The sequence below is a fragment of the Tamandua tetradactyla genome, chromosome 1, assembly GCF_023851605.1.
Source record: "Tamandua tetradactyla isolate mTamTet1 chromosome 1, mTamTet1.pri, whole genome shotgun sequence".
Taxonomy (NCBI): Eukaryota; Metazoa; Chordata; class Mammalia; order Pilosa; family Myrmecophagidae; genus Tamandua; species Tamandua tetradactyla.
In genome coordinates this window covers 101,521,459-101,536,328 of record NC_135327.1, presented here as the reverse complement: position 1 = coordinate 101,536,328, position 14,870 = coordinate 101,521,459, and the positions used below count along the sequence as shown (strand labels likewise).

General features: G+C 43.5%; 1 protein-coding gene across 1 annotated transcript in view; it reads right to left on the bottom strand.

Moving 5' to 3' along the window:
- Positions 1-12,990, bottom strand: part of RAPGEF5 (Rap guanine nucleotide exchange factor 5) — a 221,612-nt gene extending 208,622 nt beyond the window's left edge. The window contains exon 1 of the mRNA XM_077122137.1: positions 12,701-12,990. Within this exon, the coding sequence (XP_076978252.1) occupies positions 12,701-12,931 (231 nt within the window). The 5' untranslated portion in view covers positions 12,932-12,990. The remainder of the gene's footprint in view (positions 1-12,700) is intronic.
- Positions 12,991-14,870: the final 1,880 nt, after the last annotated feature.

The following is a 14,870-nucleotide window of genomic DNA, read 5'->3' as shown; positions in this document are numbered from 1 at the left end:
TAACATGAGGAGGTGGGCCAGAGCGTCACTCAGACTCTGGAAAAGAGTATTCTACCACCCAGCCTCTTTCCTTTGAAATAGGGCCCTCAGTTGGGGCAGGGAAACTGATTGGAGGAGGATGAAGCAATAGAAGTACTTTGTGAGGAAACCATGAGAACAAACAGCAGGATTCAGAGAAGAGATGCTGAGAAAACAGCCCACCAGAAAAGACTTAGGGGGAAAAAACGAAAGCAGGAGGTGCGGTGGGGAGGGTGGCAGGGAGAGGTGGAGAGCAAGAAAACAGTCCTGGTGGAAAGTCAAGGGAAACCAATTCCCAAATGAAGACAGACAGCTTATTCCAAGGGAAGTAAGGAGACGAGTCTTTAAAAGAAAAAAAAAAACAAAAACAGAAAAAAGTGCTAATCAGAGATTTATTTGGGCCAAACTGAAGAAGAAGGTACTAAGAACATAGGGGCCGTGAGTCGTAGGCCAGAAAGGGCACCTGCTCCAGCCAGGGAGACTGGGAGAACTTCCTCGCTAACCTGGAGGCGAAAACAGGGCGGATTAGCAAGCACTGCCCTAGCTCAGAGGCACACGACAGGGGGCCCGCCTGCTGCACTGAACTCTTCCTTCTTCCGTGACCATGACAGAGACTTTCTCCCCAGGGTCTTGAACTAGAGCCGCACTGGTTCCCACCCACAGACACTCGCTCAGGCATCATCCCTTCGGGGGGTACCGTCACCGAGGAGGACCCATCCCCTTCCTGGCAGATGTGGGTTTCTTTCCTCTGTGCCGCAGTAACTTGCCTTCTCGGGGTTCCCAGCAAGCAAGGCTTGTGGAATAAATGCCAGGAAGGAGGGAAAACAGAGCAAAAAGAAAACACAAAATACTTTTAAACCTGTGCCACACCAAGTAACATAAGTTGACTGATCATGATTTGCCCTAATTATGTGAAGTCATACCTTCAATTCCCTCAAACGTCCGCGTTTTGCTGCACACATATATGAAAACTCAGAAAGGGGGTGGGGGGTGGGGAACCCAGAGTTAATTTGTTTTGTCTTTACATTTTTCATTTACAAAGGGAAGGTATTCAGATGTTGTGATCCGATGTCTACTACCCCAAAATCATTTATAAAAGCTGTGAAATAGTTTCAACCTGGGCATGACATTTCAATGTAAAAGAACAGATAAACACAGAATTGGTTGGAGTGTGGGTTGTGGTTCTCCTTTGTGACAAGATTACTGGAGAAGATGATTTGGCCGGGCACCAAAACCATGAAAAATGTTTTTCATCTTATTGGCACGCCCATCATTGGATCCCACAGGCAGAGAGTTGAAGGAGTAATTATTCTATTCAACTATTTGTTACTTTGTGAATGTAATCTAGGCAGGCGGTTCAGAACATGTTCAATATACTGTGACAAAACTTAGCAAAAATCAAAATTTCCATATAAAGGTCTTAAACGCTTGTGTACAGGGTGTCTAGGGGAAAAGGCAGAGGTGGGGGTGGGGTGGAGATTGTCAGGGAACTATAGAGAAGAAACACAACTTCTGCATATAATTGCTTCTCTGATTCTGAACTCGAGTCAAAAGCAGGCATGATACAGGCATGACCCCTGGGCCATGTTCTAGCACAGTCATAGCTTGTGACCCCGAGATCCAGGGACTTCTCAGGACCTTCTGCAATTAAGCCCAGCATCACCATAAAGGTCAGACTCCTTCCCTACCTGTCTCTCCTTCTTCAGGGGCCCGCGCGCTTCCTCACTGCCATCACGGACAATGCCCACTCCATCCCGAGTCCTGCTCACCAGCCCCACATCTACTATCGCTTTTTCCAGCCCTGATCCTCCTGAGGCTCCTATAGCAGTCAAAGATCCTCTCAGAAAAGAGCCTATCAAAGATGAGTGGACCAGGTTCAGGGATGCAACAGGTAGTAATAAGAAGAAGCCTTTAACAGCCCAGGCGTGAGGCACAAGGGGAAGACACAGCTTCCCTGGAGGCTGGAGAGAACTGGAGCCATGGAGAAGGGAGGGCCCAGCAAGAGCTGTTCTTATAGAGGGTCATGTCACTGCCAGGACTCCACTAAAGCAGGGAAGAAGCCGGAGGAATAATAATCTCTGACCTCTCTCTCCTCCTGGTCTCCTACTGACTAAAGCCAACCAAAGCCAGAGGGCCAGGAAGCTGTGGTGATAAAAGCACAGAGAGGGCAGCCTCCAACGTAAAGCCCAGGGCAGAGAAGGGTGGAAAGTGGATGGCACAGAGAGTCACCAGCACAGCAGCCATGGGTCCTTCATGTTCGAGTGCTCCTTACTTTTGTTTTACTGTCAATCACTGTGTAGAAATCAATATGGGGGAGTTTACAATATTATTAATTCAACAAAGTTCTTAGAGTGACGATCCCCCATCTTTTCAGGACCTTTAGACCAGGCTGCTACTAAATGTGTGGTCCATGGACCAGCAGCATCTGGAGGTTTTGTTAAAACACAGATTCCAAGACCCCTATCTTAGACATTCTGATTCAATGGCCTCAGGGAGGGGCCCATGAATCTGGTCCCCACGAGGTGCTGGTGGCAATGGCAGCAACTCACACTTCCTGAGCTCTCTACATAACTAGCTCTGTCTCAGAGCACTGCTTGCATTAATTCACCACCCTACTGAGATGGGCACAACCTTTGCATCACAGACATTGCAAGATGTAGAAAAGCTCTGTAACTCGTAATCTATAAAAGGAGGGACTGCCTTAATCCAGAGTTATAAACAGTAACATAGGAAATACAGGGAAGCACTTGGTCATTATAAGACATCATATAAATGATGGCAGAGTAAATAACCCAACTTCTGATGAACTGAATTTGCTGGCTTTTTAAAGCACTAATTTTGAGATATTCAAGGTATATTAGAAATCTAGCCAGCTTTTTTTAAAAAGGAGTTACATGCTAAGGGTCATGGTAAATTTGAATGTATCAACAGGTGCTATTTGAAGATTTGTGATAAACTTCAAATAGCAGAGGAAAACACAGGTTGATGCTAATGTGAGACTAAGAAAAAGCTTTCATTGATGACAAGAAATAACAACAGGCCTCTTATTAAAAAGAAGATAAAATCACCCGGTAAGATCACTACAGAGACAAAGGGTTGCTGTCCCGAGCTTCTCTTATGACACTTCTCCCAGAATTCTGTTTATGACCAAAACAATTTCATCATCTAGAAACAGATTTACAGATATGTGCTTTTCACTCTTTTGACATGACAGATTCTTGATTTAATGAGATTCCTCTTGCATCTTCAAATGCTCCTCTGATAATGCATCAGCCCTCCCCAATTCGAGAGATGTGGTGAATATTAAAGATGCATCGCTCCATTTGTCTAAGATAGGCCTTAAAGTGTTTTTTGAGTTGAATTAGCATTCAATGTAGCAGAGCACTTAGTCAAAGAAGGAGGAATAAAGGAAAATTGTTAATTACCTATTCCAACAGTTTCTCATGATAGACTATTGGTATTCCATTTTAGAGACAGAGACTCCGAGAGGTTATTTGACTTACCCCAGATCACACAGTCATTAAGAGACGTACTCGTAGAAAAATGTTCTCTCTGCTACACTAACAGCTAAATTCTATTTTAATGAATTGAAAGAGATTTCATATTTCACCTAATCTCGAAGTTATTCTCACATATCTTCTTCCCTACCTTTTTTTTGTTTACAAAAGAAGATTTTATATTTATATAATCACAGCATAATACAGTGGGTGAACTTGTAATTTTTAAATTATAATCAATATTTAGAGCATTAGACTAAGCAGAAATGATAAGTTATTCACTTCCCTCAATAGTAACAAGACAGAGCAAAATTTACAGTCAGCATGAGAAGAGTAAGCATTAGGCAATCACAAGTATTTGCATGTACACCTCATTACAGCTGCAGGCAAATGATTTGACAAGGTCAAATTCAACTGAGCAAAACCACCAATCAGGCTGGATTTTAAGTTGTTAGACTAGTTAAAAAAAAAACACAGGAAAACAAAATGCTAGAATGCAGAAGCTCAGTTTTTCAGGATTCTAACTTTAGAAAAAGCTTGTTGCCTGAATTATGTTTTCTGTTTGTTTGTTTTTACAGATAGCACCAATCATGCAAAATGAAAAGAAAAGCATTTTACAAGAAAGAAGCCAATGCCCCATGAACACAGCGGAAACACAAAAAGGATTAACTGAGTCACAGAAAGTGAGGTCTGCCAATTCACCACACTCATTAAGGTGACTCAAAGGCAAGTCTAAATCTATTGTTATTTACTTATGTTCATGGTTCTGTTTTAAAACAAGAATTTTGTATGGGAAGTTTAACTTCTAAATTTTACTTTCTTAATGGAAAAAAAAATCTGTGAGAAAAGATTTTTATCGCCGAATAGTCAGGCCATGAACTCTGGAGCCAACTTTCTGGGTTCAAATCCTGGCTGTTCCACTTACTGGGGATCTTAGAGAACTTACTTAAACTCTGCCTCAGCTTCCTCTTTGGCAGTGAGGACATCCACCACATATGTGAGAAAACCCAATAATGAATAATCTCTATATATCATATTTCACTTAAAAGAGTTTTGATTTCTTCCACCTTCAACATCACTCAAAGACTATTCATGCTTTCTGGAGGAAAATTATAAATATATTCTTAGCTGACATTTAAATCATTACCTAAGTAATATCATTGTTCATACAAATTGTTACTATAATCTTAATTTAAATTTTCCACACTTTATGAATAGGTATGAATTTTGTTTATATGTACCATTTTAAAGCTGCGCTTTACCTTGATATTTCTGTGTAGCTACATTTTAAAACTAAAATACGGCTGACCATATTTCCTTAATTCTATGATTATCATAAGACATACTATCAGTTTAATAATCGCTTCACAGAGGAAAATTATTACTCCGCTAGATGAGGACATCTACTGTAAGATACATCCTGATTTCAAAAGCGTTAAAATGGGGAAAGAAAAATAAAAAAAACTGTAATCAAGGAAATTAATTAATTATTTTATTGAGAGACAAAGTATCGCCGAATAGTCAGGCCATGAACTCTGGAGCCAACTTTCTGGGTTCAAATCCTGGCTGTTCCACTTACTGGGGATCTTAGAGAACTTACTTAAACTCTGTGCCTCAGTTTCCTCTTTGGCAGTGAGGACATCCACCACATATGGTTGTTACAGGGATTAAATTAAGCACTTCAAACAACTGCTGACACGATGATGTTATCGAAGCATCTGTTCAATAGATCTGATTCCCATCTTCTCCGCTCCCAGCCGCCACCCACCAGGGCTCACTGTAGCCTAGGTTTCATTCGCAGGAGCAGTTTCCAATTCAACAAACCGATAAAACATCTTAATTCAATGAAATGATCACCGACAACTAAATGAATGCTTGCTCCTATGCTAGATATTTAGAGCAAGAGAAGACAAAAGGTGAAACCGTTATGTATAAACCCACGGTGCTGCTCTCTAAAGGCAGGAGAGTAGGGAAGGGCTTTTCAATCAGGGATCTGTGGTGGTCTAGGGTTCAGAATATCCACAAATCCCCTGAAACAAGATGCAAAACTATGCCTGCACATGTCTTTTTCTAGAGGGCTAACTTTTGATTCTTAAAAAGTGCTGGGATCAAAACAAACAAACAAACAAAAGGTTGAGTCATTTACTTCAGGTGATCACATCACATTAAAAGGTAAACAAACGAAAGTTTGATTTCATGAAAAGATAGCTATGTATTCGCAATGATTTTATTAAATTGTGAACATGTTTAATTACTTTGACGGTTTGACAGGTACACAGACTTCTGACTCTCTAACTTGAAGTTGCTTAAATAGCAAGTAATTTGCCATCAGAAACACAGCTCCTGGTGACCGCAATCTCGTTCTCCCTCTACCTTCAGTTCTCCCACACAGGCCAGAGAAGGGACTTCCTTATTTTTAAGTCTCCCAGTAGATCTGGAATACAGAGCTAGTCAGATGGAACACCTCCTAAGAAAACGACGTCTCTGCACTGAGTCACCCGGCCCTTCACAATACTTACACAACTGCTGGTATAATGGGGAGATGCCTAATGTCTGCACAAGTCCTCCCCAAATGTTTGTGAGTAATTAAAGACTAATCCTGGGAGTCATTTCTGGAGACACTAAAAAGAAAATGAGCCATGTTTCGCACTAAGGCTTGCAATGTTTTGTGAATCCCCTGCTTCAGTACACCACCAGTTATTATTAGATCGAAGTCTTGGACTGCACGGTATTGTGGGAAGGTCAGACAGTTCTGGGCTCCATTCTGCCTCCATCACTTCCTAGCTGGGTGATCCTGGGAAAGTTATTAACGTCTCTGAACTGCAGTCTCCTCATACGTGCAAATGAAGCTAATACTTCCTCCCCAAAGAAACTCTGGAGGTTTCAATCTGATGTCCATATGTACAATGCTGTCTGTGGACGTTCCCCTTCTCTACGCCCATTGTGAACAATTATCATAAGAATAATTTACCATAAGAAAAATCGTCATTGACTTCATTTTTCCTTCACCTATAACCTTATAACTTCTTACAAACGACTTGCAGATCACGTATCATGGCTGGAATTATCAGGAGTCCTAACAAGGGTTGTTGTGTAACACGGAGGCAAAAAAAATCATAAGTACTCAAAGTCGTCACCAGTGATTTCTCTCCCACTTTTTCCATCTATATTTAGCCATACAAGTTACCAATTAACTGCCAAGTCAATTTCTGTGTGAAACACTCTTCTCTCAGACTGTTTTGTTATGGTACCAGTACTTAGACACCATCTAAAATATTCACAGTATGTTAGGGTATTGCATTCTTAAAAAAGATGGAATCTGACATTACATACAAATCCAAAATTTTTGTGTGCCTAGATTTCCATAAATATTCTATGAAAGTCTTTTTGCCTAGAATAAGCATCCAGGAAAAGAACATTTTAAGCTCCAGTTTTCAGATTCAATGAAAAGTGCCCAACGCTTTACATATACCATCCAGTTCTCAGAAAAACCTGACCCACGTTGTATCTTACCATACAGAAAAAAACAAGGATACCGAGTAATGGCACAGCCCATACTCTTTTCCTCCGATCCTACTATATAACCAAAGCCAGCATTTGAGGAGTAGGGGGCAAACGGGGCGGGGAAGAAACAAAGTATTAACCTGCCATTGAGTTCCCTGCTAGAATTCACATGAAATCAAAATGGAATAGACGACTTATAATTCCTTTTTTTCTTCTTCCCAAATAGACATTTTTGGAGGGGATATCCATAGGTCTTGTGTTTCCTTTTGACTTTGTTTATAGCCATGGTTAACATAATTTTGTACTATTAAGGTTCAAGCTAGTACTTTGCCAGCAATCAGTAGAAAAGAAGTCAGTATTTCTCAAATAAGATCATCACATGTCCCTCACCTCTGATTGGACTCACCTTCTCTGGAAGACACAAGCTTCCTTAAAGGCCTTTTTCTTCTGACAGACTATCACAAGCAGAGAAGAAAAAGTAAGCTGGGCCAATTCACAAGCTTTTTGCACTGGCCTTGATGAAGGTGGGCCTGGGTGGTATTTGCCTGTGACACACTGAATGCTATTTTTAATTTGAGCAAATATTAATCATCATTCAGTTGTAATTGCAATGTACACCCCCCTCCCCCAACTGCTCTAAACGGTCTATCACAAGCCTCTGGGTGTTCAAATGGAATAAAAGATGAAGTCTGGCATTATCGACAGCATTTATTGAACATTCTCTGAGTGGTAAAGTAATATCAACAGGTACGATAAGGCTACAGTAGTCGAGAGCAAATAGACCCTTTGCCCTCAGTGCATTTGAGGAAAACAAGACCGAGTCATTCAGAGCATGGACGCTGGAGCCAGACTGCCTAGAGTCAAGCCTCCCCTCCCTCACCCCTTCCCTGCTCTACGAACCTGGGCAAGTTACATGGATTATCTGTATTTGTTTCCTTATCCATAGAATGAGAACAATAGCATCTAACTCACAGGTCTTTTGTGAGGGTTAAATGAGGATATATATATATATACACACACACACACACACACATATCCCAGAAAATGCATTGCACATTATTAAATGCTATGTGGTATTAGCCATTAATTTAAATATATAGAACAAATTATATTATAATATACAAAATATGTGCATAAATGACTATAAATCAGGCATACCAGTATAACTTGGAACAGTACGTGTTTCTCAAATGATAAAGTCAAATCTCTGGCAGAGGAGGGTATTAAGTCATGTTAAAAAAGCACTCCAGCTTGGGCAGAAGAAAAGAACTACCTTGTTCCTCTTTGGAAGGGAACCATATGGGTAAAGGCACTATAATCCCAAGAGGGAAAACCTCCTTCTGAGAACTACAACTTTTCCTCCTGGTTTCTCAGTTTTGAAGAGCAGCTGCCATAGGAAACGGCCTGTGTGAAAAGTGACCAAAGAAAGGTGGCTGGATAGACGACAGCCACGCTTCTGATGTCTAATTCAAAGGCAGAGAACCACTGCAAGACTTTGGTGAGCAGTCAGTTTGGCACATTTGGGAAGACATTCTGGCTGCTATAAATGAAACAGATTTCAAGATGAAGAAGGTGGGAGAACATTGCAAAAAAAGATCACAACAGCCAACGCTCAAAATAAGTCAGTCCCAGCACTCTGACAGTATATATAGAAAGAGGGAATGTGGTTACCAGCTATTTTATTGGGGGGAGGGGGTGATGCTGGGAAATGTCAGTCTTAGAAATAGCCTGATGAGAAGGATTAAAAAAAAACTCAAGGTGGGAGGCCTAAGAACATTAAAAATAATGCAGCCATTAAGAGAAGTGAAAGTTGGGGGGAATTAAAGGTTTTCAACAAAAAGAAATGGTCTGGGGTCATGAGATGGTGGCTCAGTGGCAGAACTCTTGCCTGCCATGCCAGAGACCCAGGTTCGGTTCCCAGTGTCTGCCCATGCAAAAAAAAAAAAAAAAAAAAAAACAAAAAGAAACAGTCTTGGAAAAATGATTTCAGTTTTGGAGCAAGAAGTGACAAGATAAACTTAGAACATCATGTGGCAAAAAGCAAGAAAGCTATCAGAGACTACAGGGGCCATGTAAAAAGTATACAGGGAAAGGACAAATTGAGCATCAAAAAGCCTATTGACTGCAATGGATTAAAATAAACACATTCAGATCCACACATTCTAATGATTCTTAAAAAAAGAAAAGTTCATTGGTTACCTATGGAGGTTGCTAGGTATTAAATCATTACCCTGAAAAATGATAAAAGGAAAAAAGTTATGTCTTTCCTGTACAATCCAAATTTTAGGGAACCTAAAGAATTGATCAGAGAAAGTTCTTTATAGAAAGAATTCCAATTAACAATTGCAAGAGAAATAATGGATTTAGATCATCACGATTTTACAACCCCTAATGAAACAGATCCAGGCTACAACCATCTATAATGCTAAATCATTAAGTGAAAGGTAGAAAGGTAAGTTAATACTACCTGAACTTATCAATCAATTTTAACATCTCAAAAAGAGAGACAGCCAGACATTACATATCTCAGGATGGGACACAATAGGTTGTACACAGCACCACCTATGAAGAATGTTTTCTTTAAACCTGAATCTAAACACGCCCTTAGATCTAACTACATGGGGAAAAGAGGAGCAAGTTAAACATCATACTACAAGTAATGAATCAGCCCAGAAAGTGGGACATTCTCTGGACAAATGACCCACTCTCTCCAGAAAATTAATGACATAAAAAGGGGGGAGGTGAGAATGTTATAAAATAAAATAGATTTAAAAGCCTAAACAACTAAGCACAATGTGTGAACCTTATTTAGCTCCTGATCCTAACAAACTTTAAGAAGACATTTTTGAGAAAAGTTGAGTGTGGGAATTCGAATAAGAAATTATCAATAGTTGTAGGTGTGATAAAGGTATAGAAGTTACATGTCTAAAAAATTCCTTTTCAGGAGATGTAAACTGAAACATTCACGAGTGATGTGACATGATATAGAAGATTTTGCTATAAAATACTTCAGCCCCCACAAAACAATTGAGGAAGGGGTAAACAAATGAGACAGGATTGGCAAAATGTTGGTAACTGTTGACCGTCTTGGTGTTTATTATACTATTCTCTCAAAATCTCTATAATAAAAAGAGAATAGAGATTAAAGGATTTTGATTGGAATTCTAAGATCTGCCTTATCACTGATTTTTTTTTTTTGCATGGGCAGGCACCAGGAATTGAACCCGGGGTCTCCAGCATGGCCAGTGAGAATTCTGCCACTGAGCCACTGTGGTCTGCATTACTGTTGATTTTTAATAGGTAGCTAGCATCCTCCCCCAAAGAACTCATTCTCTCTCAACTCGTTCTAAACAGATGAAAAGAGTTTTAATCTGATTGCATTTTGAATTCAATGTAATCAGAAGTGATTGAACCAAAGAACCCTCTGCTGTATTAACCAAATGTCAGCCACATTTTTCCTAGTAAGAGATGGCCTACCAAGAACCTGGGCTGAGAAACACACCTACAAAGAGCTCAGTTGATGTGGATGATCAGGTTTATGGGAGCCCAGAGCGGCATGGACAAGAGCCACAAGAATTCCTGAATCACATACTGTTGTTGACATAGGAGTTGCAAACTCTTACCAACATCTTGTTTAATGCACTGACTTGCTTCTCTATCAGCAGTAATGAATTTGTGTTAATGCATCCCTATCATCAGTTGGCTCTAATCTGATAAGGGCAGACTATGAGGCTCGGAGCTCAAGGTCCACAAAAGAATCTAAACCCTGATTTGTTTGCAGTAACATCACTGCCCGAAGAAGTCTAATCACACAACCCCAGCTGCTCACAAGTCACCAATCTGGAGTACATTTCACCTTTCTTTCTCTCTCTCCCCTCTTCCTACCTCTTTGATGAGAAAGGTTCCAAATCCAGGAAAGAGGTTCCAAAGCAAGAAGAGGGAAATATTGGTTTCCAATATTGGAAGATTTGACAAACAACCCTCCACCGATTTAAAAAAAAAAAAACTGGCCATGCAGTTATGACATGTGTTTGGAATGCCCCCAAAGAGGAGTAATACAGGATAAGAGTCAAAGAAGAGTAAATCAAGTATTCACTATTTGAAATAAACACACTCAGAACACTTAAAAATATTGGTGTAAATATATATATTGGCAAGGCACACAACAGCATCCCAGGCAGTGAGAAACACAAGCTTCTATGCAGAACACCCGAGATCTATTTATACAGAAACCCTCAGTGATTCTTGTCACAGATTGCCTGGCTGCCCTCATGTCTTCAGTATTCCGTGCTATGAAAAAGTAACTGTCAAGAATAATAGGAACACGAATTGACCTACTTTCCCCTAGATTCCTGCAAAGTCTATAACTCCGGTTCTTGCATTTACTTAGCCATCATGTCATTGGGACACATGTCCTTGCTTTCTTTGCAGGCAGCCCTGCATGCCACACGTTAAGGTTACTTGTGAGCAATTCCTAAACTCCTTGGTCATGGAGATTACGCACATTCAATTGCACTCAGCTAATCCTCAGAACATCCTTCTGAGGTGACTGTGGACAGACTTCCCTACCCAGGAAGGCAAATGCCTGGGAAAGGAAGAACACAGCCTAGAGAATCTGAAGACTCACGTCAGCCCAGACCTTCCATACCCAAAGGAAGCCACAATAACCTAAGTGTTTCTCCCTACCCTCAAGTTTTCACAAACCCATTTTTGCAAAAGCTAAATGACTCTTCCAGTGAGATCTTTTAAGGCAGAAAACCAAGATTTCATTTTTAAAATGACAGCCCTCCAAAATCTACATTGTTGCAGTAAAGACGGCTGAATTATGATGCAGTTGAAAAAACTGAGTGGAAACCACCGAAGGTGCCCCAGAGCCCTGGTGAGCAGGCAAATCTGAGTAAGGCAGCCCCCGGGCCTGAGGCGATGGCGGGGCCTGCTGAGGGACTTGTGAAATATCCCAGGAGACAGTCAACAGGCCAACACTGCTTCTCTTAACATGCAAAACATGTTTGACCTGCTCAGGTCATTAGATGCACTTAGAACCTAGCCAGGGACAGTCCTCCACCTGCAAATCATATCTGAACACACCATCAGAAAGTTAATATTTAACATTCTTGGGGGCGTGCATCCTACTGCAAAAGAGGGCGTCACCCAGTAAGCGCTGGAACCCAGTAGCTAGAAGCTCGCCCAGGAACTTCCAACTCCTGGGTGTCCGTTCAAAGGCAGCGGCGGCCGGAGCCAGCCCGGATACGCGGAGCTTGCAGCGGGACGCCCAAAACAAGCACTCACGTCCCACGACCCCTGCAAACTGGGCTCCCGCTCGTGGCCTGAGGCTTGCTGTCCGGGCAGGAATGGCTGACTGTCCGGCACCAGATACCTACAGCTCCCCCTCTAAGAGGAGGCAAACGGCCCTTCTTCCGGCGATGCCCACGGGCCGGTGCCCTCGGGTTAAGCCAGGTGCACGTAGTGGAAGGGGAAACCGGCGCCCCAGCACGGGCTGGGGTTTACCCCCACATTCCAGCCGTCCTGGGCCCCTCTTCAGCCGAGTTTGGTAAAACGACGCCCCTTCCGCCACCTCCCCAACTTCCAGACGGCCCCCAAAGCAGCCCGGCAGGGTGGGCGCGGGCTCCACGTGCGCGCTTCCCATGTCGGTGGGAGCCGGACCGGACCGGGCCACTCACCCGGCCCCCGGCGACGCTGCGCTTCCTCCGCAGGGTGAGCCCGCTCCGCAGCAGTGCAGGCAGGTCCCTCAGCCGCGGCCGCAGCGGCGCCGGAGGCTGCTCGCGCTCCGGCTCGCGGGCGCTGGAGCCGCGGCGCAGGGCGCTGTCCGCCGCCGCCACCGCCACCGCCGCGGCCAGGGCCGGGCTCTCGCACGGCGGCTGCATCTTGACGGAGCCCACCGCCATCCTCATGCCCTGACAGCGGCTGCCGAGCCGAGGCTGCTCTCTACGGCGCTCGCCTTCGCGCGCGGTCTGCGGCTTTCCCAGGCAGCGAGAGGGCGCGACTGCGGCTCGGGCGCGGGGCGCGCTGCCAGCCGCTGCCCATTGGCGCGCGCCGCGTCCCCCGCGAGGCTCGGCCCCGCGTGCCTCCCCCGCCTCGCCCAGGTGCGCCCCGCCCTCTCCAGCAGCTCACCTCCACCTCCAGACTTGCCCCCCCCACCTCCGCCCCGCCCGAGACAGTCCCAGGATCGAAGAGGAAGAGGAGTGGGCGGAAGGGCACCGTGGGCACTGCTCATGCACAGGTGCGGGCATTCCCAGAGTCTTCCACCAAACCCCTCTTCTGATACACCCCCACCCCAATTCCCCTTAGGCTAAAAAGCCCTGCTTCACTTCCCTTTTCCTAACAATTAGGGTTGACCTGGACTCGGACCAAGCGAGTTGGGAAGCCTGGGATACTGGATACTCCCTCCTCCCGCGCTTTTTTGCACAATCCAGCCCAAACCATAATCTTTACTCCCAGAAACTGCTTTCACCTAAGGATTTCAAAACGGACTCGGTATTCTGCTACAAGTCAACCTCCTTTCAGACAGAACTGCACCTTCACTGTCCCCTCTTTGGCAGAGTCATTATTAGAGGTAAAGGGAGAAAACTTTTGTTGGTTGTGATAGCAAAGTAGGTGTAAGTCTGGTGACCCGAAGATGAATCTCTGTGAACGTGTTGGAACCTGACGCTCCCTGAAAGCCTGATGCTGTGATGAGCGTGCTGGGTAAACTATAAAGGACTGCGATAATGTGAGTCATTGTTTACCTCTTCATTCCAGGTAGTAGGAATAGTGGAGCACTGGGAGTAAAGATATTCCAGCAGATTCTTAAATCCCAGGGGGCTGTGATTCGTCACATCCCAGTTCAATCTGTCTCCAATAATGGCCAGCCGGCGTTTTTACTGACACTTGAGATTCGGATCTTCATGGGAGACTTGTAAGAATCGAATAAACGTGTGCATGTTTGAAATAATAATGGACGGGGGTGCAAGGGTAGTTCCGTAGTAGAGTTCTCGCCTGCCATGCAGGAGACCCGGGTTCGATTCCCCGTCCATGCACTTCTCCCAAAACAAACAAACAAGCAAAAACAAACAAACAAAAATTCAACAAATGATGCTGTAATAACGGGATCCTCACATGGAAAAATAATGAAATATGGCCTGGCCATACAGCATTAAAAAAAAAAAAAAAAACAGGATAAATGAGGATTATAGGAGGCCAGGGACCTGAGTTCCTTTCCCCATTGTACCATCAACATGGTGGAAGCTTGGTAAATGTATATGGCAAAGTGGCCATGGAAATAAAAAGGAAGAATTGCACGTGACTTCTCCCCTAAGAAAATTAAAATTTGGATCAGGAGTAAACATATAGGAAAACAAAAATACAGCCTGTGCTCTTGGTAATTGCCCAGTGAGTATGGCTAATGTGCATTCAGGGCCATGGGAGCCAGAAATGCTTCTGGGCTGGGATGGGTAAAGATGAGTTGATGAGAAAGGGAAGTTGGAACTGTGCCTTAAGGCGGAGTGAGGAAGTTTCCACCAGGTGCAAAGGAGGGTGGGGGTCCTTCAAGTAAGGAGGAAAAACATGAGGAAAAAAGCCAAGATGGTATTACACAGAACCTACTGGGCACTGAAAAGGTGTCATACTAGTGGGGGAGAGGTACACTGTAATGAAGATGTAGGAAAAAATGCCAGAATGGATGCTAATGACCCAAGGCAGATGCTTTAAATTCTATTGCCTTAAGCTGTATGTGTTCACTGGAAAGGGCTCCGCAATAATCACCATACTACCTTACGGCTCCCCAACACCTCTCATAAACATTTACCCAAGGCTGAAATCCCTCTTGTATGTACCGTTTCAGACTATACCAGT